This window comes from Quercus suber, unplaced genomic scaffold, assembly GCF_002906115.3.
Source record: "Quercus suber isolate HL8 unplaced genomic scaffold, Cork oak 2.0 scaffold_304, whole genome shotgun sequence".
Classification (NCBI taxonomy): domain Eukaryota; kingdom Viridiplantae; phylum Streptophyta; class Magnoliopsida; order Fagales; family Fagaceae; genus Quercus; species Quercus suber.
In genome coordinates, this window is record NW_027069760.1 from 738,295 (window position 1) to 765,398 (window position 27,104).

General features: G+C 33.9%; 3 protein-coding genes across 3 annotated transcripts; 1 reads left to right on the forward strand and 2 right to left on the reverse strand.

Annotated features, from left to right (window-relative positions):
- The first annotated feature begins 2,765 nt into the window (after window positions 1-2,765).
- Window positions 2,766-10,515, forward strand: LOC111998301 (ent-kaurenoic acid oxidase 2). The gene is made up of 8 exons (XM_024030402.2): window positions 2,766-3,235; window positions 6,379-6,856; window positions 7,128-7,391; window positions 8,410-8,499; window positions 8,591-8,669; window positions 8,848-8,954; window positions 9,091-9,212; window positions 9,824-10,515. The coding sequence occupies exons 1-8, from the start codon at window positions 3,003-3,005 to the stop codon at window positions 9,927-9,929; spliced, it is 1,479 nt and encodes a 492-aa protein (XP_023886170.1). The 5' UTR covers window positions 2,766-3,002; the 3' UTR covers window positions 9,930-10,515.
- Window positions 10,516-14,802: 4,287 nt separating this feature from the next.
- On the reverse strand, window positions 14,803-22,111 carry LOC111998306 (WD-40 repeat-containing protein MSI1). Its single transcript, XM_024030407.2, has 6 exons — window positions 21,515-22,111; window positions 19,320-19,646; window positions 18,779-18,931; window positions 16,157-16,281; window positions 15,919-16,014; window positions 14,803-15,252 (listed from the first exon to the last, which is right to left on the reverse strand). Exons 1-6 carry the CDS (start codon window positions 21,857-21,859, stop codon window positions 15,027-15,029), a joined length of 1,272 nt encoding a protein of 423 aa, XP_023886175.1. The 5' UTR covers window positions 21,860-22,111; the 3' UTR covers window positions 14,803-15,026.
- Window positions 22,112-23,513: 1,402 nt separating this feature from the next.
- On the reverse strand, window positions 23,514-26,293 carry LOC111998315 (uncharacterized; the record flags this gene model as incomplete). The annotated part of the gene is made up of 4 exons (XM_024030424.2): window positions 23,514-23,858; window positions 23,949-24,003; window positions 24,545-24,641; window positions 26,033-26,293. Coding segments are annotated over 4 exons (606 nt in total), but the record flags the coding sequence as incomplete, so codon positions are not given.
- Window positions 26,294-27,104: the final 811 nt, after the last annotated feature.

Sequence of the window (27,104 nt, forward strand, 5' to 3'; positions counted from 1 at the left end):
TATTGGTTCTATTTAGACCCTAAAACGGCTTGCTATTAATTTTAACCAATTATCTATAAATGTACAAAATCACGGTATGATGGGAGGTTCCCATTAATATGTACATACTAGTCGGTTCTTATGGATGGGGTGTACAAGAGGCACATGGATGACACGTTGGTGATGGAAAAATCTCATAAGTAATAGGGAGCAAGTAGGACTCGTTTATTGGCCTAAATAGTGTTCCAAACGTCCATTGAGAGACAAAGATTCACATGCGATGAGAATATTATTGGATATACATGTGTGAGTGAAGCCACACATTAAATGAAAATGATTTTTTTTTTTTCTTTTGATGCGGTAATCTATATCTCTATATAACTAAAAGCTGAAGTATAGTATTTATCGTTGTTACGCTTTTAGTAAGCCACATTTGTGACTACATCATCCACTTATTTTCTACCTCTTCTTTTCTATTTTTAAATTTTTATTCTATCTATTCTAAAAATAAATAAAAACTATTCAACTCCCTATTAGTCCACATCTATTGTTACAATTCTTCCAATCTTTCCCCTTCCTTTTTGCATTTTCTAACTCCTAACTACTCTCTACTTTTCTGTTACACTCCCTTCATCATTTCCTCTTTCTTAGATTTTGACTCTTTTTCTCCCTATTTTATTTTGTATAAATTTGATATCATTTCTCTCATTCAATTCATACCATATATTTCCCACAAAAAGACAGTGAGTACTCTCTCTCTCTCTCTCTCTCTCTCTCTCTCTCTCTCTCTCTCTCTCTCTCTCTCTCTCTCTCTCTCTCTCTCTCTCTCTCTCTCTCAAGTATACATGTGTTGGTATTTTGTTTTTTCATTTCCTGTCACAAAGTCTTCTCTTTCTCTTTTATAACGTTGGTTGAATTTTGATTTGGATTAATACTTATTTTTATTTTTTGGAAATAGGAATTTGAGTTTATATCAAAACTCAATCTATATGGCTATGAATTTAAATATGCTTACCAATTGTTTAAGAAATAAATTATTATAAAATCAATCTTTTATTCCTTTGGTTACATTTTAATTTTAGTTAAGATAACATTGTAATGTGATGAATTTTAGTTATTATGATAACTTCCCTATTCTTTAAAATGTGAGAAATTGAATAATAAATTTGAAACTTATAGAATTTAGTTGTATATTAGGCAAATATAACACACTATGCAAAAGTTAAAAGAATATTGTTTACCTTAAAAAAATATTAATAAAAAAAGATATATTTGTATAAATAAAAAGATAAAAAATACTTGAAATTTTTATTTTTATTTTTTTAAAATAGACAATACTTGAAGTAATTTTTACTCACTCCAAGTATTGTCTATTCGACTCCCTATTAGTCCACGTCTATTATCACGCGTTGTATGGATCTGCAGCTGGTTAATATAATACGGTTAAGCCCAAATACATACATGGTTGTTTTTTATTGTATCGAAATTTGTCTTCCCTATGAATGTATTTACTTCTTTTGTTTGCTTTGTCATGTGCTGTTACGAAAAACGAAAATACATCAAATCGTGTGCATGCTCTGAGCAATGAGAGAGAGATAGAGAAAATTTATTTACACTTTTTTATTTTATTTTTTGAGTGCACTGTCAACACAATTTTTGTGTCACAAAATTTAAATTGATATGTTTTTATTGCATCTCGTTTGCACTTTACCATTAACATCAATTCATTATTTACCGTTAACAACATGTTCATTACATAGTTGTAAATATTTTGTTAATCTTGTTGTGACTATAAAGAATATTCATATATAACGACGGTTTAGAATCATTTTAAAAAGCACAAAAAGCAAATAACCCAAAAAAAAAAAAAAATGCCGGCCTGATCTCTCAATTTGTAGAACTTGACGAAAGCCCACCGTGAACCATTCCTAGCCTCCCTTCCTCCACTTTTTTTTTTTTTTTTTTCAATTAACAATTGTTCACATTCAACAAATTTCATAACTTTTTTTTTACAATTGTGCGCAACATAACTTGCACGCATAATAATTATTAACTTCACTTTTATTGCATACTAATCACAACAAATACAAATTCTTTGTACCATATTTTATGTTCTATTTTATATTTTACTAATATTTTTTTTTCTATTTTAAACTTTGGTTATTTTATAAGGAAAGGTTAAACAAATACTCCACCCGTTTCAATTTGTTTGTCCTATTTAAAAAGTCAAAATTTTTAAGAAAACATCATTTATTTTCTTGTCTGCTTTATAAAAATGTATAATTTTATAAAACTACCATTAAATAAATTTATTAGCTCTTTTTTAAAAAGAGTTATTCTTAATAACTAAAAAGATGCGCCAATTTGATTGATTTTTTTAAATACATGTTAGTTTTCTTTTCAAATAGTTTTGAAAATAAAGTAAGGGTATAACAGGAACATTAATAAATTAATTACTTTTATTTTTAGAAACAAAATAATATTTTGGAACATCTTAAAATGAAATAGAAGACAAATAAACTAAAACGGAAAGAATACAAAATAAATTGTAATTAATAGAATATAAAGTGAAATATAAAAAAAATAATACAAAAGATTTGTATTCAATCACAACACGATACCTTCGTGCATAGTGGCAAGGAAAAGAATTAATTTGTCTGTATTTAGTGTTTGTATTTTTCTTTTTCTTTTTTCTACACCAGCCTTCTACGGACTTAATATTCTATAATTTTTTTTTTTTTTGATGGAAGAATTTTTTATTTTATTTTATTCAGTCTATAATACAGTATATATATTCACTTGAGACTCACATATGGAAAGAAATAGAGAGGGAATTTGCAGAAACAAAGAAGCTGAGAGGGATACGTGTGCTTGCTTGTGAGTCCTCACTCGCTCGGAGAGTACCAGAAAATATTGGTGGTGATAGTTAGTAGCACTGGTTGTGCTAGCTATCTAAGTTTACTCACAAAAAACAAAAGCAAAAAAAAAAGTACAAGAAGAAGAAGCGAGCTAGCTAAGTATTAATGGAGTTGGGTCCTATCTGCAACGTCTTGCTGGGCATATTTGGAGTTTTGGTGGTCCTGAGATGGGTTGTGAAGAATGCAAATTGGTGGCTGTACGAAACCCAATTGGGAGAAAAGCAGTACTCTCTTCCTCCAGGTGATATGGGTTGGCCCTTCATAGGGAACATGTGGTCCTTCCTCTCTGCCTTCAAGTCCAAAGACCCTGACTCTTTCGTCTCCTCCCTTGTTTCCAGGTCTCTCTCTCTCTCTCTCTCTCTAGCCAGTGTTCTTTCCATTTTTCTTTGATAAAATGAGTACGGCTAATTAAATTCATGATAAGATCTACCATGGAGAAAGATAGCGACTCTCCTCTAGAATATTAAGCCATGTTCTAGTTTATCGTTATTCAGGCTAACATGTACCAAATTAAACTGCTTTGCCATCTCTCTCTCTCTCTCTGCTCAATGAGTTCTATGCTAAAGTGCCAGGAGTAGTGCAATACTGCACCATAAACATATGAGGGCAATTTTGTACTTAGCAGTTGGAACATGTTATATCATACAGAGTTTGAACGAGTCATGCCACTTATTTGTATTAGCAAGTTTTCACTTGTTTTTATTTGAGTGTATTGTTAACATTATTTTTTTTAATCTATTACTAATAATCTAACATGCTACGTTAGTGTGTGTCAACATTTTTGAATTATCAAATGTTCTTGCATATAGTTTATTTGTAATGTTAAGGAGTCTTTAAGGATTCGTTTCGATTAAAAGAGAATGAAAGAGGAGGAAAGTAAAGTAGAGTTGGCCGGAAAACTCTATCTCTCACAATCTAAATGGGCCTTAACTCTTTATCCCATCTGACGTGTTACGTCAGCAAGTGTTAACATTTTTGAATTACCAAATGCGCTTGCATATAGTCTATTGATAGTGTTAAAGAATTTTTAAGGATCTGTTTCGATTAAAGGAGAGGGAATTAGTCTATTGATAGTGTTAAAGAGTTTTTAAGGATCTATTTCGATTAAAGGAGAGGGAATGAGGAAGAAAGTAAAGTAGAGTTGGCCGGAAAACTCCCTCCCCTCCCCCACTATCCAAATAGGCCCTACTCTTTATCCCATGCACTTATGGATCACAACACGACACCAAAAGGTCCAAAACGGTTCATCCTAGAGGGAGTGCTGGCTTATTTTTGTCATTTTCAGTGTCTTATTATAAGTACACTATTTATCAATAATTTATATTATACCTTGTAAAAAACATAGATTATATATATATAAATATATATACTTTGCATTAAAATATGGAAAAATCTATGATGTGGCGGGGCGCCATCATCGACGATGGAATGCTCCAAATTTCACCGTCTGGTTTGTGTGTCAATGCCAAAATTATGATTCAACCCCCAAAATGTTTGTTTTGGGCCTTTTTCGGCCGTTAATTTCAAGCCGCTTCTTTCATTTTTATTCTGCGTCATCAGGTGGCTATCTCATGATGGGCCCATTTTATATTGAAACGCCCAAAGTTTCACATACTTTTTTCTTTATGAAAAATTGTCAAACATTATATGGACCCTCTTGTATTCATTACCTATTATTTCACGAAAGAATTTGAGTTCCAATTCTCTACCCCTTGTTGTCGTAATCAAATGGTATTATGAAAAGATTTCAGATATGAAATATGTGAATGAAGTGTTTGGTATACCCCATTTACACTTTCAAATTTGATGTGTTTGTAAAAGTGTAATCAAAAGGTATTATGAAAAGATTTCAGATATGAAATGTGTGAATATAGCGTTTGGTGTACCCCATTTACAATTTCTAATTTGACGTGCTTGTAAAAAATGTTCAATATAATTGGGTGCTTCTAGAAGTGTGCAATACAAGAGGGTGTTAAGACCAAAAACATAATGAAGAGGGTGTAAGAAACAACACTTCACCACAATGATAAACTCCTAGAATTCATGGAATTTGGAGAGTTTGGGTCTGATGGGATAACATATTTTTCTCTGTTAATTGAGATATGGGAATTTGGTAAAGGAGGTTTTTCTTGATTTTGGAATGAAGTTCTTGATGTTTGCATAACTTGGTAAGTTGGTGGAATAGCTGTATAGTGGAAGCCTTTACTAATAATAGTTGCTCTAACTTATCATCTAGGTCCCATGTTGTCTCATAAACTTGACCTACTCTACTAAGTTAGGAAAGTGCAATCATTTTGAAACACTAAAAATAGGAGAGGAGGACCCACATCCTTTTTTGTTCTTCTAATTTTAGTTTGATGGCCTTCAATTTAACACATGCTTTGTCCATTAAGTGTTAGAGAGAAAAAGAGGCACAAAAAGAAAAACTGGGCAACAAATTTCCCAACCATTTAACATTTTAGTGCTAAACGGTCTATTTTATTTATCTAATGCTCTTCCATTTTTAAAGTTGAAAAGCAAATAATGCACTTTTAATGGAAGCATAAAATCAAAGCCAATCATATCTGCATAAAAGTGAAGTGATTCGGTTGACAATTATGAAATTATCTGTAGCATTCTAAAATCATTGGACCAAAGGTTGAGTTCAGGTTGTTGATCAAATCCATTTGATCAACTTTATTTTTTATTCCTAAATGGGTAAATAGGATCATGACAGCTGATCTTCCTCTTTACAAAAAGAAAAAGAGAATCATCTCTTTTACAGCTTTATCCTCATGTAAATCAAGTCATTCTACCTTTGCTTCAAGAGTGTTTGACAGTTCATGAACAAGAAGATGCATGGAAAATATAATACATCTTTGAGATGTTAAAAATTTGTGGGTAATGATTATCATACAAGTTATTGCACATTCACCGTGCACACACTACCACGTGGGCTGAGATCGTGTTTTTGAAACATAATTTCATAGATTGTATAGGGAATGTGCAATGAGGATTATGTAACAAGATTTAGCCAAAATATATACCCTAGCAGAAAAAGAATATACATCCAAGACTCACACATTGGTACCCTTAGTGTCAAGTAGGCACCACCTATAGTCCATACCACAACTCTTAAGTTAAATCTCCTAAAGTGAATCTGAACTAGGAGCAAGGATTGATTAAAACAAGCAAACAAACAAAAAAACATGATTATGGCCTGATAATCTATTTGGTACTCATAATTTGGAGGCAGGAAAATCTATAATAATGATTTATTATAATCATGGCACTATTAGAATTATTAGTTGATATTTTCAAATGGATACTAAATTCGATGTGATTGGTAGATTGCTTCATGCCCCGCCTTTTAGTAGCATGGTTAACTTTGCTTGAAGATTTGGATTGTCTTTTAAAAGTTAAAAAGTCTGTAGAAATTGTCAAATGTAGTCATTTTCAGTTCACAAAATGACACAACCATGTTTCTATCAACAATATGCAGATTTGGACGGACTGGAATCTACAAGGTCTTCATGTTTGGGAATCCAAGTGTCATAGTTACCTCACCTGAAGCATGCAGAAGAGTATTGACAGATGATGATTGCTTTAAACCTGGTTGGCCTAAGTCCACTGTTGCACTCATTGGAAAGAAGTCATTTATTGGCATTTCTTTTGAAGAGCATAAGCGTCTCCGGCGGCTAACAGCTGCTCCAGTCAATGGTTATGAGGCATTGTCAATGTACACTAAATACATTGAAGAAATTGTAACATCTTCCTTGGACAAATGGACAACAATGGGAGAAATTGAGTTCTTGACTGAACTTAGGAAGCTTACTTTTAGGATAATTATGTACATTTTTCTTAGCTCAGAGAGTGAGCCAGTAATGACGGCCTTGGAGAGGGAATATACAACACTTAATTATGGAGTTAGAGCCATGGCAATTAATATTCCAGGATTTGCTTATCATAAAGCACTCAAGGTGAGTCCAAGTAACATTTTTCAGTTCTATTTTCAGCCAATCCAAAATAGACACAATAGGATTCAAAGATAATCTTGGGCTTAATTTTATGTTTTCCATGGTAGACAAGTTTATGCATATGTATGATCACATGCACATGTTTGAACCATGGATAAAAAATGGAACATGATTAAACATTGGAGTGAATAAATAGATATGCAAATTTGGCTTACTTGTGAAGCCATTTGTTTTGTTTTGTGTAGTAACTCAAATTGACTTATGGCTATTTCAGGCTCGAAAGAATCTTGTGGCTACATTTCAATCGATTGTGGAGGATAGAAGAAATCAAAAGAAGGTTTCTGTTCCCACAAAGAAGAAAGATATGATGGACGCTTTGATAGATGTTGAAGACGAAAATGGTAGAAAATTGACCGATGAGGACATCATAGATATTCTAGTGATGTACTTGAATGCAGGTCATGAGTCATCAGGACATACAGCAATGTGGGCTACCATTTTCCTAAACCAGCACCCAGAATATCTTCTAAAGGCAAAGGTATTAGAGTTTAAATATTGCTCATTAGCATCAACATCTAGTTCTTAAAATCAATGTCTGAAAAGTTGGTGACTCCGAGAATTTACACCACTTTGGCAAGTCAAGTGCAACCTTAATTCATCACTCATGAGTTTCATATTAGACTTTACGTCCACCTGCATTCCACTTATGACCTTGTCAACATTGAGAAATTGTGTTTACTGCATCATAGCACATAGTCTTTTGATTAACTAAAATGGGCAAGTTTGTAGTAATTCATTGCATGATCATGTACTGCATGTGTCACTAAGGACTGTAGGAGACAAAATTGGAGATGAGTAGGAACAGCTGTCTTAGGAATCAGAGATGTACGTGTCAAAAGATTGGAGTCAATTTTGGAGAAAGTCTTAAACTTTCCATTAGGAACTCCATTGGCATGAATATGCAATTTTTTTTGGTTAAGTTCTTGAATTTTATTCATGAGTTCCTTGATTTTAAATTGGCATAACCCAAAACTTTGCTTGTTCCAATCGCTGAGCTCTTTCCTTGCCACTTGAAGTTATCCATTAAAATGAAACTTGGCAATCCTGCAAAGCTAAAATTCCAGGCCTTTTTTACAACCTCTTTGCAAGAGCAATCCCAAATCCAGGCAATTAAAAATATGAAAGGTCTGACATAATGCTGCTTTTCCAAACAAGTATCCAAGATTATAGGGCAGTGATCTGAAGCTGTGGCAACCGGATGGGAAACACCGGCACTTAGGTTATGCTGTCAAAATATTAAACCGGGCCAAGTTTTTTCTCAGTTTGCCTGGACAAGCTGTTGAGAGGATGAATGGATTGGAAATTTGATGTCCCAAGAAAACAAGAAAAACAACACATGGAGTGTTACAAGCATTTCACTGATTTCTCTAGCCCAATTAATCTCTTTATATATTTTTTTTCTCCACCCTTATCTTTTTTTATCAGAGTTCTACTCATTGTGGCTTGAGTTTTTTTTTTTTTTTTTTTTTTCAAATTCTGTTTCCACACAACTGCAGAAAGAGCAAGAGGAAATCGTAAGGAAGAGGCCACCAGAGCAGAAGGGGTTGACACTGAAAGAAATTCGAGAAATGGAATATCTTTCTAAGGTACAAAATCCATGTGATAAAATTCATTTTCCCTTGGTATGCCCCAAGTTGTTTTCCTCCTTTTCATCTTATGATTTTAAAACTTTGGCAGGTGATTGACGAAACACTTCGTGTGATAACGTTTTCCCTAACAGTTTTCCGAGAGGCAAAAAAAGATGTCAATTTAGCAGGTCAGTCTATGCAGTGGATTTTCATTCTTTTTTGTAAGATATGGCTATGAGATCTTGTGCTTGCATAACAAGTGAATATAGAAAGAAAAATATGACTATAGATGTATAAAGATGACTTGTGCATTCATTTGTAGCAACTAAACAATATGTTATGATTTATTAATGAGAAGTTTTTCAGGTTATACCATTCCCAAAGGTTGGAGAGTCCTAGTGTGGTTTAGGAGTGTTCACCTAGATCCTGAAATTTATGAGAATCCAAAGGAATTTAAGCCTTCCAGATGGGATGTAAGTAAAGCATCATCTTCTCCCCCCCCACCTCACCCTCTTCAAATATACAGATACATGTCTTTTGTAGCATGCATGATATATGTTTAAGAATGTGCTTTCATAAGTATCCTGATTTGCTTTATATTGAATGCAGAACTTTACACCCAAAGCAGGAACCTTCCTTCCCTTTGGAGCAGGAACTAGATTGTGCCCGGGAAATGATCTTGCTAAGCTGGAAATTTCTATTTTCCTTCACCATTTTCTCCTTAATTACCAGTTAGTTTACCTTCTTTTCTTCTTTTATGCTACTTTAAATTCCTAAGTAACATGTCAATGATTGTTCTTTAATTTGACAGAAACAGAGGATTAGTTATGGATAAAATAAAATCCATCTTTAAAGGCTTGAGAATGAAACAAAATGTTGTTTGGTGGCTGAGATGATAGAAGAAAACTTCAAAATTTTGGAATTTAAGGAACCAATCTAACCACTAGGATTATCAAACTCATCGACTGCATTAAAGTGCTCATACCAGAAAGTGCAGCATCTCATACACCTCCAGCATATGTATCTGTACATAGTACATAATTCAATTCTAGATGTATGAGTTCAGAAATCAGAAAAATAGATCTCTAGATGTCCTATTAAGTTGCTTCAGGTCAAAACTGAAAAAAAAAAAAAAAAAAAACATTTTTTGTGTGTGTAATTTAGCAGTATACATGCACAAGCATTTTTGTTTGCACGCAGTGTGTCACTGTGTGAAACAAGAATTAAGAAAAAAAAAACAAGGGAGAATTTTTTTCTGTGTGATCTAGTAGTATGCATGTACAAGCATTTGCCAAATATTTCTTCATCTTCTAACCTTTCTTTTTGTTTTATCGTGGTACAGGCTTGAACGGCTTAATCCTGGATCCCCAGCGATGTACTTACCACATACAAGGCCAGTAGATAATTGCTTGGCCAGAATCAAGAAGTGTCCCTCTTCTTCTGTTTAAGGACAAAAGGAGGGTGGAAGCAAAAATAAAACGTGTTCATGTCACGGAATTAGGATTAAAGAGTGTTCTTTTCAAGTTTATCTTAGTCCTGATCGCACCCCTTATGCTTATTATATAGAGTTAATTAAAAGGCTGGTTAACTTAAGAACAAAATGTCTCAAGTGCTTTGACCTATTTCACATATAACAATGTTTACTCTCTTCCACGTTATGTGTAAAATGTAGACACTTGATGTGAAATTATGGACATCACGTGAAACATTTCATATCTGAAAGTGTGAAATGTTTTGAATACCTAAACGTAGGTTCTATTTGAGCGGGTGGAAGTGCAATCAAGAAAAACCCATCCATGAGGGTGATGTGAAAGCTTGCTTGATCCTCTTGCTTCCTTTGACTGCTCCCCTGACTGGTCTATTGCCAATATAATTAGCAACATTTTATGTGTCAAAGAATCTTTTCTTAGTTGTATTTTATGTTGGGTCAAAAGAGAATGTAACTCGGTTGCTCATGCGGCTGCTGAATTCTCCCTTAGACCATTTGAGTCATTTTGTTTTAATAAACTCAGCCTTCCAAAGGTCTTATGGACTGCTTGTGAGGTCTACTGTAGTTCTTTCTTTTCAGTTTGAATAAAATTGAAGATTATGAAAAAAAAAAAAAAAAAAAAAAGGAGAAAGAAAATCCCATCCATGCTGTATTTTCATTTTGTGACTAATATATATAATTCTGATGGCAATACTATTAGGCTTCAACAAATGATTCTAGCAAGGTATTCATTTTAGCAACTAGTAGAAAAGAGTATGATGCAGGCCGAAAGCCACAATAAATAGAATACACATGTCTTTAAGAAAATAGCCCTTGAATCCATAAGGAGTTTCTTGAATCCGCAAAGAGAGCTCCTGGAATCCACTAGAAAATAAAGAAGAAAGGTCTCTAAATTTTTATAAAATTGAAATATGCATTGCCTTTGAGGCTACAATGCTCTTAAATAGATATAAAAGAACCCTAGGGCTACCAACTGCATTCCTAAGGCCTTCAAGAACCACCTAAAAACTCTAATTTGCATTAGGCACGAAATTAGGTTAGAAAATTGGGAAAATTACCTAATATGTAAAATTAAGAAAATTACAAAATAAAATTACAATCTCTAGGAGACGTCCTAGAGACATGACATTACTTTGAATTTTAAATTAAAAGTTATAACAAGAATAAAAAATGAATATAAATAGAAAAATCAATTAATTAAGGGTGTAATTTTCCTGAAAAGTGACATTAATCGTGGCTAGAGGCAATGAGTTTTGAATTTTGATCTTTGCAATGATTCCCATTATGTCACCAATTTTCATGCAATTTCAACATTGGCTCTGATAATTTCTACTAATACTTTTCTACTTCTGGGATTTCTTGTGTATTGACTTCTAATAATCTCTCTATTCTAGTAAAGCTTATGATGTCTGTTTTACATTAAAGTAAGGGGACGATTATTGTGCAAAATACTAAAAAAAATCATTATATGAGAGATCTAAATGGAGAAGGGCCGCAGGCGCTCCCTCACCTCACATGGGCTTAATACAAAAAATAAAAATGCCAATTTTTAACATTTTGAAGTGTATAATAATAAAATATTAAAGACATTTGTTTTAAACTACAGCATGTGGTGGGACTGTGGGAGGGTGTTCGTATCTTCCTCTTCAAATCAAGAGCAATTTTTTAATATATTTTGGACCCGAAACAATTTTTTGTCCCACTTCTAATTTGGGGCTATTACACTGTGTATATGTGATTAAGAATGTTTATCAACCTGAGGTTAATTCTGTTATGTAGTCATAACCCACTTTACTATTGACCACTAAACAAACAATAAAATACTCCAAAATGTTAAATTTATGTTTGATCAAAGATTATTCTCAAAAAATTCGTTTGATTGAAGTGTTAAGATTGTTTCTTTAACAAAAGATTTTGGGATTTCTATTGGTGAGTAGCGAGATCCTAGATCCCATTGTTGTTTGTGACACTATAGCATAGTATGTTCCTTACCTAGGGTTTTCAATTGTGTGAAAATTGATGTGGGTTACATGTGAAATTGGTGATTTTGTTTGTAATTTTTTATTTTTAAAATTTGGGTAAAGATTTCAAAAGAAATGACTTTTGGTTTTCATTTTCTTTTCCAACCTTATAATCCTAATGTTTAAGAGTCCGTTTAGTTGGAGGGATGAAAAAGTGAGAGGATAGAAAATAGTAGAATAATGGAAAAGTGAGACCATGTGCAAGTGCACATAGACATTTTTGTCATTTAATAAGCACACTTCCTCCACTAAGTTTTCTCCTCATTTTGGAGAGAAAACTTTTTGGTGGATTTGGGAAGAAAACACCTGAGCCCCACCATTATTTTCCCCTCTCTCCCTCCCAACCAAATACCCTCCAAAAAGTTTTCCCTCCTCATTTTCTCATTTTTTTTTTCCTATCCTCCCTAAAATCCACTCTACCAAACACACCCTAAGAGCCGTTTAGATACCATGATGACTATGTTACCGAAGAATGTTTTTGCTTTGTAAAAGCTGCGATTTTGTCTTGGAATTTTTAGGGTTTGGAGTTGTTTTTTTGGAATCGTTTTGCTGTGCTTGCATGTTTTGATTGTGGTCCCTGATGTTCTATATCTCCCCAGGCCTAGGTTTAAGGTTTGTCCTCATGCTGCTATGTGCTCATAAGCTTCAATTGTCTGTTAGTCCTCTAGCTGCTTTGTGCTTATAAGTTTCAATTTTCTGCTAGTCTTTAACATGGTATATATTATTGTTTTTTCTACTATCATTGTCTATGCTGTTGTTAATCTATCTATAAGGTGAAACTTGTGGTGCGAATTTGGATTTTAATGATTAAAATCCAAATAGCTTATTTGGATAGTTTAAAAAACGTTAAGGATTTGGAATTGACAAATCCACCAAAAAATTTAAACCTTGAAATCTTTAGATTTGAAATACTTTCTAAACCCTTGAAATTTTAGAAATCTTTAAGACGTATTTCAATAGAAATTAAGTTTATAATTTCAAATTATTAAAGGTATAAGACATGCCCAAACAAGGAATTTTAAAATTTATAGATTTGGAATTAAGGCATTTCATCCAAATTCAAGTATTCAAAGACAACCAAGAGAATTCATTTATTTGAAGACCATTGATTTGTTATTTACACTTGAGATTCATAGTGGTGTTACTCTTGTGTTGGAACCAAAACTACCTTATTAAGGTGGGAAATTGAATTTAGTCAAAGATTGTGATCCTAACGGTTTGAGCTACTTTGAAATACATGGCATGTGTGTTCAATTAAGGGCACCTACTATTACAAAGTTTCATTACTTGATCCCTAGGGGTAATTTAGAGCAAGGCTTTAGATTTGTTATTGGAGATGAGGAAGTCGTATGTATGAATGAGTTACATGTTGGATAGCTAACTAATAGAATCATATTTTATGTAGAGAATGATGAAATGTTACTTGTAGTTGCCATGCCTTGTGAGAATGTAGAAGGAGATGGGGAAGAGAATAGGGAAGATCATGAAACTACATCTGAGAATGATTTAAACTTTCTGTTCATCAAGAATGTTATCTAGACTTTTCTGATTTTGGCCTCAATGTTGCACTAAATATAATCATATATGAGGAATAATTTTTTAAACTTTCTGTTCATCAACAAAATTTGTCAAATGCAAGAAAGGCACAAAAATGCTAACTAGCAGCAACTCAAAATTCATTATATTGATATCATAAAGAGAGAAAACACAAAGTATACACGAAGCTAGCAGCAACCCAAAATTCCATTACATCGAAAATATATTTGTTTACTAGTTCAAAACAAGAAAGAAAATTTCAAATTCTAAATTAAAATTTGAACACAAAAATTTCCAAAGCAATACAAAAAACTCTAATTCTAAACCTCTGTTGGAAGTATGCAATTACTTCTACTCTCTTGGAAGAATGCAATTACAACTTCTCTCTTGGAAGTATGCAATATATTAACAACTACTTCCAATTAGAGAAAGATTCCATCAAAACTTAGAATCCAAATTGAGCCCCAACCCAACTCTTTCATCTGCTTCATCATCTCTTGGATTCAATCCGGCAACCGCATCGGGTTGACTTGGATCACTGAGTTCCATACATCAATGCAACCCTAGTTAAATCCAAGCGCCCCTCATTGGCCTCGAAGCCCACTTTCAAGCCCAACTGTTGGCCCTCATGGCTGTCAACTAGGCTGTGTTCGTAGCCCTCTAAATGCCCAGTACCCTTCCTAGAGATAGGCCTCTTCTAAGCTCAGAGAAAGGAACGAGAAGGAACTTCTAAGTTCAAAGAAAAGAACGAGAAGAATGAAAGTCAAAGAAGAAAGGGAAACATCAGGGGCAGTGAGAAATTCTGTTAATACATTGAGGTAGAGTTGACTGGATTTTCAATTGATATGACAAGTTGAATTGGAGCAGCTATATAACAGTGTACAAATTGCATACTATATGATCCCAAAAATTCCATTACACAAAATTTACTGTACAAGTTGAAATACATCTCATTCTTCTATTTTTTGGGCCCAGTGACACCCCAAACTAGGCTTTTGAGTAAAAAAATATTCATTGTCTGTTGATTTTTCCTTTTTCCTCAATTGTTACATTTGGCAGTTAAATCACGAGACTGGCATATATAACTCTTGGCATTCTAAAGGTAACAGTTTTAACAAAAATATTCTCAAAATAACATTACAAGAAAAGTTTTTTATTGGGAATTTGTGATCAAAGTTTAAATTTTTTTTTTATCAGAACAGTTCTCAACATTTTATTTTTAATGAATCATAAACATTTTCCATTATAATCATAAAAGACGAAAATAGTCACATATGCAGTCCCCAAACGAAGCTGAGTCTGGCAAATAATTAGGAGAACTATGCATGGATGATACATGGACAGTTCAGTTTAACAGCGAACTAAAACACAAAATCTCACAGATAGACTACAAGGAGAGACACGGGAAACCAATAACAAATAAATAAGGAAAATACCTAGTTGTTCCTTTCCTAATTCCTTTTCAGGCTACTTGTCTAAGTCGATACTAGGAAATTACACTAAGCAGCCTTTGTGGATTCTTCTGGTAAATCATCTTCATCATGATAGATGTTCTCTGCCATTTGCCAGATTTGAAGTATGTTGTCTTCAGCTACACTAGCAACAACCCAATCTTCACATGGGTTCCAGGAAAAATCAGATATTTTACTCGTGTGACCGCCATGAATAAAAAGCAACTCTGGCGGTCCATCTTCAGCATCCTCTGGTGTTTGCTCTTCATCAATCCTGCAACAATACCAAAAAAAGTCTTAGTTCTAGAACTTGAAGTATCAACTATGATCCTCAATCGGCCCCATGTATTCTTCTAATCCAATCCATTTGAAGTGACTAAATGTTATGCTGGCCTTCAACCTACAACCCTTCTTTTTTCTAGGATTGTGATCGGCTGTGAGCAAAATATATGCCACTAAACACTGAAACAAGCACAGTTTTATAGGCAATGCTTATTTTTATTGAGCATTGCCATGCTCCTAGTTTCTTCCCTAGATTGAATATTGTAATCACTGCAGAAAGGGAGTTTGTGAGGTTACACCATCTTCTCCATCAACTTCAGTAACCATTAGAGAGCCTCACTTCTTTTATACACTTAATGACTTATGCATATCCACTAACAGCCCAATCTAAAAGCATTCTCTTAGGACGACTTGTCCAGTAATAATTTCCTAGCAACCACTAAATAATGAGCTGAAAACCAACAAGAGTCCCATGCAAACTCACACTGTCACTGTGCAATAAATTATAATGAATTCAAACACAATTTAAAACTAATTAAGAAAAGGAAAGGATAATTAGATTCAATACTCATAATTAGATTCAATACTCATACATGAATAAATACCGATTCAAACACAATCCTCAACAAAGACAATAACTAGTTGGTTCAGCAAATACCTGCTCAGATCCCACACCATAAGTCTCCTACCAAGACAACAAGATGCTAATATGGTCTCATTCTTTGGATTCCAGCCAACTTGGAAAACCTCCTCCCTGTTTTACATCATACCAAAAAATGCAATTTAAGAATTGTCGCACATACAAATAACCCGTGTTAAAAGAAATGTCTACATAGTTCAAGGACAAAAAATATATCCATATAGTTGAATCCACAATATCAGATGAGAATTCTTACTTGTGACAGTCAAAGGTGTGAAGTGCAGTGGTAATCTTGCGAAGATCAAACAACTTAACAGTTTTATCAGTAGACCCCGTTGCAACAACCCATTCATTAAAGGGATTGAAAGCTAGGCAGTTTACCTGACACAATATCATGGAAATAATACATTTTCATCAACTGACCAAAAAACATAATTAAAAAAAGAAAACAGCATATTTTCTGAAGAATATCCAAGTATGTCATATATATAACAAAAATTATCGGACTTTAAGCACTAAAAGCATCAAAAGAACATAGAAGGGATGTTGCTGTATACAAATCTATTACAAGGCATAGACAAATTAAGTATCTCAACCATCCCAAGATAATAAAAGCTTTCTTGAGTATCACTATCATGCAGATATTCATAATGCAGGATAGGGACTAAGAACAATAGTTTTTCTTGCTCTCTAGCATAACTTATGTCCACCCCCTCCTCATTATGCCATCTTTGACAAGAAAGATAGTATGATTAGATGAAATCAAATATCACATCACAACATGAGCTGAGCTAAAATTCAAGCAATAAGGACAGAAAAAATTTGTCTCCTTGGAATACTATAGTAGAAGTGTGATGCACACAGGTTGCAAGAGCAAGAAAGGAAAACACAGAATAACCCTAGACTCCACTACCTAAGGCTTCTTGAAAGTTGGAATCACCACCAAGCTAGAGAGAAAAATTTTGAATTCCAAATTATCAATCAAACTAAACATGCCAATAATGTTTCCTCTGGGAGCTACAATCAAATCAAATCATAATCCGGACCTAGATATTTGATAGCTATCTTAAGGGAAATCAAATCATAATTAAGATAGCAATCAAATCCCTTAACCACAAAATGAAAATAATTTCGATAACAATTCAAATCCCATAATCTGGACCAATGGAACAATCAACATAAATCTGGTGTCCACACAAAAGTGCATGCTCCCTAAGGTCATATTGAGAGAGATATTGATGTGAGGTAGGTAATGGGTCTAAGTGAACACTTTCAAATACATGATAGAATGACTTCATAGTGACAATGAAGCCTAATTTTGCATATAAATTTCTAATATAGGTGTAATATTGCCCCTACAATAGTCATAGGCACTTTTTTGTGGTGGCAATTGTTACCTGTACACATTTACCTACCCTTCGCCACCATCTATAAATGGGTAATAGGTAGACCATTTATGAAATGGCTACAAATGGATAATGAACATTTGTTACCCATTTATATAGAGCAGGTAAATGGCCATATGCCCCCCAAAACATAAAAGTTCACCTGCCCAACTACTCACTCTTCTGGATTTTGGCTTTCAGTTGTCTCTAGCCCTTTGGCTTGAAGTTCTTCAACCTTTCCCCCTCTAACCGTAGGTCCAACCCAAACTGGCACCCTCTATATTTTAAATTTGGTTATTCACTTACAATGATGGGGCTGGGGATCTTTGTGAAATGCTTTTAGACTTGAAAGCATCTTTGAGGAGAAAATGACATCATTGCAGTATGATATACTTAGTAGCTTGGAGATTCTATGGTTCTTAATAGCTGAGTTGGCTTAACCACATGAAAGAGAAATGGTGAAGTAACCTGCAGACCCAAACGCCATACAATTTTGTATTGCCCTAGGTTGCTAACCTTTTTCCTCTGTTTTTGCTAGGAGATGCCACCCAACCTGTTGTTTCCTAAAAACACAGATCAATGTGGCCCAAACTATGAAGCCCTTTTTCATTTTCAAATTAGACTAGGACAAATCTGATCCAATAAACACAATTCCCCTTTAGTCTTTTGGGTGTAAATTCAAAGAAAGGATTGCACTGTTTGATGTGGTGTATCTGAGGGAGAGGAACAATTGGAGTTTCAAGGACACAGAGAACTATGCCTAATCTCAAATTCATTTTCTTTAGAACTTTGTTGGATTGGATGCCAGTTTTTCCTAGTCTATCTTTATGTTCTGTTATTGATTTGATAGATCCAAGTAATTTGTGTAATTGATTATATGGTCCCTTGTTGCATACTCTGTATATATTTGGGTGACTTCTTTTTTTATATCAATAAGAATTGCATTACTTATCATATATATATATATATATAAAGAAAGGAAATTACAAAAATAAAAATTCATTGACTCATTAAGCTTTCTCTAATGTGTTCTTATTAGCTTAGAACACCGTTTATCATACACCACTGTGCCAGAAGCACAAACCCTCAGTAGCATTTCAACCAAACCTGGTTTCCCAAATATCTAGTTTTATAATTATCTATTCTATACGTCTGCATATAAATTTGGTATGTGTGGGTAGGGAATTGGCCTAAATAAACCATTTGGGTTGGGTATGGTTATTATTCATTAATTTAAATGGGTATTTATATACCTTACCCATCTATGAACTATTCTAACCCACCCATTTGCCACCCCACCCTTTTCTAACAATTGCATAAAGCAATCTACTAGTGCATACTTTGGCCTTGAAGCCCAAAATTATTTAGTAAACTAGAATGTAGCAACATAGACCACCAGTAGCAATTTGCCCACATTCGTGTGTGTGTGTGTGTGTGTGTGTGTGTGAGAGAGAGAGAGAGAGAGAGAGAGAGAGAGAGATTGCAATATATACCTCACTTTGATGAGCAATAACAGATTGGACAGGCTTGCTCACTGATGGAGTCCGAAGATCCCATATAAGCAGGTGCTGATCATCGCCAACAGAGCCAAATAAGTATTCATGCCTCAGATGCCATGCTACATCTTCTACAACACCTTCATGAACCTAATATAGCAACAATTCCAAACCAATGTCAAATTAGGAAATCACAAAGCATTAGCTGTAAAAATTTTACTACAGATGTTTGACTAAAATTTGAAAAGTAAAAGATATAAGATATTTTCTGTCTAAGAAGTTGTCCAACTTCAAAGTACCAAAAATGTTCTTTGCAGCCATCATATAATATACTTCCAGTCTGTCAATAAAATGCTTCTAAATTGAAAATGTACCAAAGCATGAGATAATTGGCTTCATGTGAATATGGTGCAGGTCCAAATCATGCTTTAAACCCTTAAAAAGATTTAGTCAAACTAATTTTACATACATGGGTGCACGCAGGCTTAGCTAGCTAAATTTATTTTTTGAACAATTCACATAGAAATGAAAGAATCACCTTAAAAATTTGCGTGGCATCAAGGGTCTTGTTCTTAGGACTTGCATTAATATCCCACAAGCATATCTGAGCATCATCAGAGCCACTCAGTAAATGACCCTGCTTGAACTTACTCCACGACAAACCATATCCTTCAGTGTTATGGCCCCTTAATCTTAAGTCTGGACTGCATGCACCATCTAGCGGAGGCTTAGATGGGTGTTTGCTATAATCAAAAACATAAACTTCTGCACTAACTGTCTTAGTAGCAATAATAAATGGGTTTTGAGGCATATATCGTGCACGATTAACCTCCCCATCATGATTTATTTGCTGAATTATTTGAACCTGCAAGCAAAAAAAAAAATCCAATTTAAACAACGCACAAAATAACTAACCAATTCCAACAATATAGTATATAAAGAAATGCATAGATGCTAGCAGTAAGCAGATGCACCTGTAGATTGCCTCAACTCATGAAGCAATTGAGTAATTATTCAATACTTCAAGAGCAATACCACTTCCTCTCATATAATAGTGGGTCTTAATGATTAAATAAATCAACCTTTTACTATGTTTGAAAAAACCCATTTCACTTCTTTTTTATGCTGTTTTTAAAAACATTAACTTCATTGATTGATTCAGAACATCTGTTCCTTGATAGTATTTGTCGAAACTTTCAAAGTTAAAATAAAGAAGTAATCTTTTGATTAAACCCAATCCCTTTTTTGCGGATACAATGATGGACTTAGCGAAAATGACTTTAAGCCTTTGCGCAAGAAAGCGCGAGAGAAGCAAGCAAAGTAGAAGCTTCGCCAGTAGCAAGACAGGGAAGTGGAGCTTTTGTATAATCAATAGCTTCCCCCGACTGACTAACATATAACAGTTGCGACCTACTTTGATTCAAAAGAAAGGCAAAGGGTTTGGCAACAAGCAAATGGCTTTCTATCATAGTTGCAAGGGTTCCAAACCTTAACTACTTAAGTACCAAAGGCTGCTTTTGGTTGGTTTCATAAGGGGGCTGTTCACTACAAGCTATCAGCGCTGTCTTAGATTGAACATGGAAATAAGATACATTGACGTTCAATCTCGAAGGTGGGCTTCTGCTGAGAACAGAATAGTGTTCATGTCCAAATGTGAACAACACCCTAGCTTCTAGAGTTCACTGCTTTTCATTTGAGAGAGTATGGAGTAATTTTCCCTCAACTATAATGATATAAATTACCAAATACTACAATGTCAACCAAATCAAGCTGCATCTACATAGACTCATTAGACTTTGAAACGGTAACGCTTGCAACATGATTATTGCACTTTACAACCAATGGGTTTCTATTTGATGAAAAGAGATTTTATCAGTAAATCTAAAACTAGGCTATATATATACACTCCGCTAAAACTCCGAGTGCTGTGAACCAACAAGATTCAATTTCAAGACTTTTATTAGACAATAAGAAACTCTATCAGTTGAGCTAACAAAACAGTAATAAGAAATTGAATAATAATAATACCAACAATATAGTGTATAAACAAAAGCACCTGTAGATCGCCCCAACCATGAGTAATTAAGTAATTATTCGATACTCCAAGAGCAATACCACTTCCTCTCACATAATAGCAGGTCTTATACTCTTATTAATTAAATTCATGACAAAATCTACCATTCAACTATAATGATATAAAATTACCAAATACTACAATGCCAACCAATTAAAGCTGCATCAAAATAGACTTGTCAGAATTTGAAACTATAATGTTTTGATACACGATTATCACTCTTTACAACCAATGGATTTTTTTTTTGGTGTGGGCAGAATTCAATTTTATCAGTAAATCTAAACTAGGCTATATATATACACACACCCCGCTAAAAGTCGGAGCTTTGCCTACCAACAAGATTCAATTTCAAGTCTTTTATTGAGTAAATTCATGACAAAATCTACCATTCATTTGAGAGAGTATGAAGTAATTTTCCCTCAACTATAATGATACAAAATTACTAAATTCTACAATGTCAACCAAATCGAGCTGCGTCAACATTGACTCATTACAATTTTTTACAATTTTAAGATTACTCTAAATTCAATTTCAAGTCTTTTATTCAACAACAAGAAACTTTATCAGTTAAGCTAACGGAGCAAACAATAAGAAATTAAATAATAATTAATAAATTAATTAATAAATTATAAAAAAAGACAAAAAGAGAAGGCGCTTGCCTTCCCATTAGCGCAGCCAAAGCCGCCGAAATCAGAGCGGTCGTCATCGTAATGGCGGGCGTCGTTCTCGGCATCATCTAACGGGAGCTGCAGCTGAGCAAGCATGAGGTAATTGGGCTCATTCTCGGAAGTATGAGTCCCGAGAATCATCTTCTGGACGGAATAGTCCTTCCCTGGCGGCTCCTCGCGGTCAGGCAACCACTCGACGGTAAGAGAAGGCCACTCCAAGGCGTGCGTGATGACCAGATCGTAGAGAAAAGGCGTGTTCTTTTTCCAGATCTTGTACTCCTCGTTTATCAGCCTCTCCTCTATCTCTCCCCTCATCTCCTCTTCGTCTTTCCCCATTTTCTTCTTCTTCTCCTCTCTCTCTCTCTCTCTCTCTCTCTCTGTGTTTTTTGTGTTGGAATTGTGAATTATCACTTGTTTTTTTTTTTTTTTATGAAGAGGAGATTTGGGTTTTGGGTTTTTTTTTTTTTTTTTGGGTGAGGAGGGTTCCCGCCAAAGATTGAGCGGGGTGAGGAGATGGATTGAGTCGTGAGTGAGAGAAACCCTAGAGCTTTGAGTATTATTAGTAGTAGTATCCGGAGTGAGAGATTTTAATTCTAACTTTTGTTTATAGTCTTGGAATTTGGAGAATTAAACTGGTGATTTGGGTCGGGTCAAATGTAATCCGATTTTTTAAAAGTCCTCAAGGAGAAATTATAGATTACTTTGATGAATTATATCACTTGTCTAGTATTTTATTAACAAATTTTTACTTGTTTAAAATTGCTGAGTTAGTAATTAATTTTTTTTTAATTTTTTTTTATTTAACAATTTTAAACAAGTGACAGTTTTTTAATGGAATGACGGACCATATCCATTGTCCACCGGATCTTATAATTTCTCCATTGTAAGTCTTTATAACAAAAAAAGAAAAGAAAAAAAAGTAACCTGATTTTCAGATAACGTAACAAAGCAAACAAACTACAATATCTTTTTTTTTTTAATATTAAAAAATGAATAAATAGAGTTTTCATGATCTTTGGCACCAAAAATTGAAAATAATAATAATAATAAATAATAAATACAAAATTTCAAATAACGTGTATAATTTTGTATACTTATATAAAAAATATTTTTAAACAAAAAAATATATTCAACTTACATCGAGTTTTCAAAGGATGTATGCAATTTTTTTATATTTGATATACATAATTTTTCAAAAAATGTACATGAATTTTCAATTTTGTACTTTCAATTTACATAATTTTGCATATTATAAGAGCATCTCTAGCAGATTCTCCAAATTTTTGTACTATTTGGAGAATGAACAGTGACTTTTATATTTTAACTACCCACTTTTTCAAATACATTTTCTAACAGATTATTGATCTCATTTAAATATTATTTCTTCATTAATTCTTTATTCATTCTTTATTCTTTTTTTAACAACTACACATCTTCCAACATTTTTTTATTCAATACCTGATTATTATAATAAAAAAAAAACATTTGAAGCATGTATAGTAGCCCATCAGATTTGATGAGCTACTGTGCATGAGCAAAAAAAAAATTCAGGGTTTAGAGAATCTATTGGAGACCATTTTTTTGGTCTCATTCTCTATTATAGAGAATATTTTGCTTTTAGTTACACCATTGGTGATGCTCTAAGTACACAATCTTTCAAAAAAGATATACAATTGTGTATATTCAATATGCACAATTTTTCTAAGAATGTATAGAATTTTTGTATATTCAAAGTAGATAAATTTTCAAAGAATGTATATAATTTCATACATTCGATGTACTCAAATTTTCAATTTTGTATACTCAACGTACACAATATTTCAAAGATTGTACAAATTTTTGTGTATTTAATGTACATAATTTTTCAATTCTGTTCATTTGATGTTCACAATTTTTCAAAGAATATATTACTATTCTATATAAGCATTGAGCCTAAGGAAGGGTGTACCAATCTACACATGATTCTCTTCACTCGTGCTATGAAATGGGCTTCTTGAATTCTGGAAAATTTTATGATAATGCATATATCTATAGCAAGGTTACAAATATAACTTTACAAGCTTGAAATTGAACTTCCTTTTGGAAAGAAGAGCTGGAATAAAACTGTCCATTTAGTCATCAGATTTTGTGAAATCAATTTGGTTATTCTTCTTCATTTAGAAGTAAATCTGCTGCACTACGGCGTTTCTGGTCACCTTGGACCTCACACTTTTTCTGATCTTGGGCGTTATCATTATCCGTCTTCATAAAATGGAAGCCCATTATATACCTATACTCTCCTGTCCCAAGGCAGCGGGAGCAGTAGCCGAGACCACTTCCACCACAAGTCCTGCACCTGCAATAGTGATTCAAGACAGTTGATGGAAGGCCAAAATTGGATGAAGTAATCATCAAATGCACTCATAAAAAGAGTTCCATATGTCACCATTTTGGCCATTCCCCTTTCGGAAGTATTGCTAAACGAACATGGTTTGTCCTTCCTGCAATATCCAAAGAAAAGAATATTAAATTAGCTGCTTAGGAAAAAATAAATTGCTGATGTGTTGAGATGTAAAAACTCAATAGCACATTTTTGACATGATTTATGCAACTTAAATTTCAAAAAACTCAAGGTGCTTGTTATGCTATGAGAATTCAGGTTCCAATTAAAAATGTTCACTGTCTATAACTTGAGATGCCAAGAACTAATAAAGCATAATGGCATAACAATGCAGACCTATGTTCTAGTTCCTACTTGAGATCAAACAGTGTCTTTATGGACTAATTCCAACAAACTCTAGTCTGAAGAAAAAATAAAAGCTAAGCATACTACTGTTTATAGGCACAGCCGCACAGGCACCTAAGCAACAATAGCTGAGCCAAGTCAGCATTTCTCATGTCAAATTAAAATCAGGGAATTGAGATGTTTAAATGAGAATTTTGGAATCGTCCGTGTTCAAAGGCAAGATGAGTTAATGTTTGACCTCATGGAGATGGACCTATAACTGAATTAATGTATGTGTTTGTGCATGAGAGAGAGACCTCTTCCACAACATTGGTGGCAATCGACCCTTCCACTCCCTTGGCAGACTACACAAGGTGGATCTGGCTTCTTTCTTTTTTCTTTCCGAACATTTGACTGCAACAACCAAGATGCATATAAAAGATAAGTGACATAACTTTAAGGCAATAACCAAAAGGCATTCAATAGTCAATACCTTAGAATGAATCAATGAAAACACCTTTTCGACAAGAATTGAAATATTAAGAGGCATGGATTAGAAACTTCCTAGTCAATATTCTACAACAAACATTGAATTTGTCATAACATAAGCTCTTGAAATTGTAGGGACTAAGGTCTTATTGAGATGAAATGTAGTTATCTTAAAAGACGTGAGGATAAGGAAATTGTACACATTGCACGTCTGTCCAAGGTGTAACAGAGTAGAACTTAACACTCCTGCAATCCAAAACTACATAGAGCAATTACCTAATATAGGCGAAAATTTACGTTAATTTACAAATTCTACCAATAGCCTTGTAGCTCAACTAACATCTTCTGGTATTTCTAATAGAGATATCTAAGGTTCAAATTCCCCCTCCTCCGTTGTAACTTATTGAATTTATCAAAACATTTATCCTTTATATATCTCATTCTGATTGAGCAACATGACCTACTCTTAAGCTCCATTAAGAGGTAGAGCATTTGTGCTCGTCAATTATCAAGAAATGAATACTTTTCAGTTGTCAATAAATTACACCTTTATGGAAATATCTAGATAATTTGAAGTTCAATACTCCAAAAAACCCCCAAGTGAAAGATTTCCCGGTACTCCACGAGCTAAGTAAGGGCATAACTGTTTCCATGAATTTGCAAGTTAGGACAGGATGTTGTTGTTATCTCAGTTTGGATTGGGTATACAAGTTAACAGTCAGATATGGCTACTGCTTTGATATACTTAGAAAGGAGAAGTGACTGCAAGGGCGGTAGATAATGACATAGTTAGTTACTGATGTTTAACCTATAATGTTCGCTCCTGATCCCAAATCTTTTTTTTTTCATAGGTAACAAAAAAAATTTATTAATAAAAATACTAGCCAACCTTAGTACATTGGGGATGTATTATGAGAGCAACAATTAAAAACCAAAATTACAATGATCAAGTAAAATAAGAAGGGAAAAAACAAGAAAAATGCGACAGAGCCACGCCCCATATCTCTCTTATTCAACAACAAGAGAGTTTTAAACCACTCAACTGAGGTTATAGTCTCAGAAGATCAGGGATACATCGGGTATGTGGCACATTAACTAAATAATCATTGATATATTTGCTCAGTTGAAAAATAAATTTTATATGAGCCATCACACTTTTTTTTTTTTTTTAATTATTATTTAAATATACTGTTTGGTTAATAACTTGAAACTTGAATTTCAAACAAATAGTACTATTTATTTTCGTTTAAAAGCAGCACAGAAAGGAAACATTTTGTGAGGGCAACCAAACAGGGCGTTAGGATAAGAGAACTTGCCTCAGTTGTGACGACCAAAGATGGCTTAGTGAAGGAGAGATAAGGCAAGTGCGGCGAGGTTTCGGATTCCGTGGAGGAGGAAGAGGAGGAGCTGGTGCGCCGTTGGATTTCGCCGCCTCCAATCGGACGGCGGCTGCTATTGAGCCCACCGCTCTCCCTGCCATTCTTTCTCTCTATCCCCCTATCAAAACAATGCTTTTTTCTGTTATGGGTTTTTGAGTTTTGACAATTCCTTCCGCCGCAAATTCTTTTTTTTTTTTTTTATCAGAAAACGACGTGTCGTTTAACTATGCCCTTTATAATTCGAGCCAATTCTTGTATCTTTGGACTTCATTTTTCATACAGTTGAGGGAAGAGCTGAGCTTCAAAAAAAAAAAAAAAAAAAAGGTACAATCTCTCTCTCTCTCTACATAACCCAGATTGCTAATTCTTGTGTTAATTTTTCATGTTCTGCCATTTTACTTTTTCCTTCTTTTGATTTTGATTTAGTAGCGTTTTTTTAATCAGTGAGGGAAATTGGATCATATTTGGAACTATAAGGTCATAGTGACACATGATTATAGGAAGATGCAACTTGCTTTCAAAAAACTACTATTAGTAGTCATATTATCCACTCTTGTATTTTTGCTTAAGTCAGGAATGAGGATTCAAATCCTGGGGCTATTCTCATAAGTGAGACCAGTAAAATGCCACTGAACCACAAGACTCTTGTATTTATTAGTACTCGTTTAATTTAGCTGAGATTTTTTGCCCGTTAAGCTAATTTGCAAACATATTAGTCATGTAACAACTTTTAGAACTCAAGTATCTGAGACTTGAGTTCAAATGTGAAGAACTCGAGTCTCTAAAACTTGAGTTTCACTAGAAACTTGGAAAAAAAAAAATCATCTCATGATTTTCTCCATGAAACTCGAGTCTCTGAGTTCCAAAAGTGGCCATATAACTAATATGTTTGCCAAATTAGCTTAACAGGCAAATATAAATAAATAAATAAACCATTTTAGACGGAACAATAGTTAAATTTATGCTACTACTTAATAAGCTTACATGTTCCTGCATATTTTCCGGTGTT

Excerpts from the sequence above, each read along its gene's own strand:
- LOC111998301 (XM_024030402.2), top strand. The coding sequence starts at position 3,003 with ATGGAGTTGGGTCCTATCTGCAACGTCTTGCTGGGCATATTTGGAGTT. Across the intron at positions 6,857-7,127 it reads CTTATCATAAAGCACTCAAG|GCTCGAAAGAATCTTGTGGC; the intron begins GTGAGTCCAAGT and ends TGGCTATTTCAG. Across the intron at positions 8,955-9,090 it reads TTAAGCCTTCCAGATGGGAT|AACTTTACACCCAAAGCAGG; the intron begins GTAAGTAAAGCA and ends TATTGAATGCAG.
- LOC111998306 (XM_024030407.2), bottom strand. The coding sequence starts at position 21,859 with ATGGGGAAAGACGAAGAGGAGATGAGGGGAGAGATAGAGGAGAGGCTG. Across the intron at positions 16,015-16,156 it reads CACACCTTTGACTGTCACAA|GGAGGAGGTTTTCCAAGTTG; the intron begins GTAAGAATTCTC and ends GATGTAAAACAG. Across the intron at positions 15,253-15,918 it reads ATGGTGTGGGATCTGAGCAG|GATTGATGAAGAGCAAACAC; the intron begins GTATTTGCTGAA and ends GTATTGTTGCAG.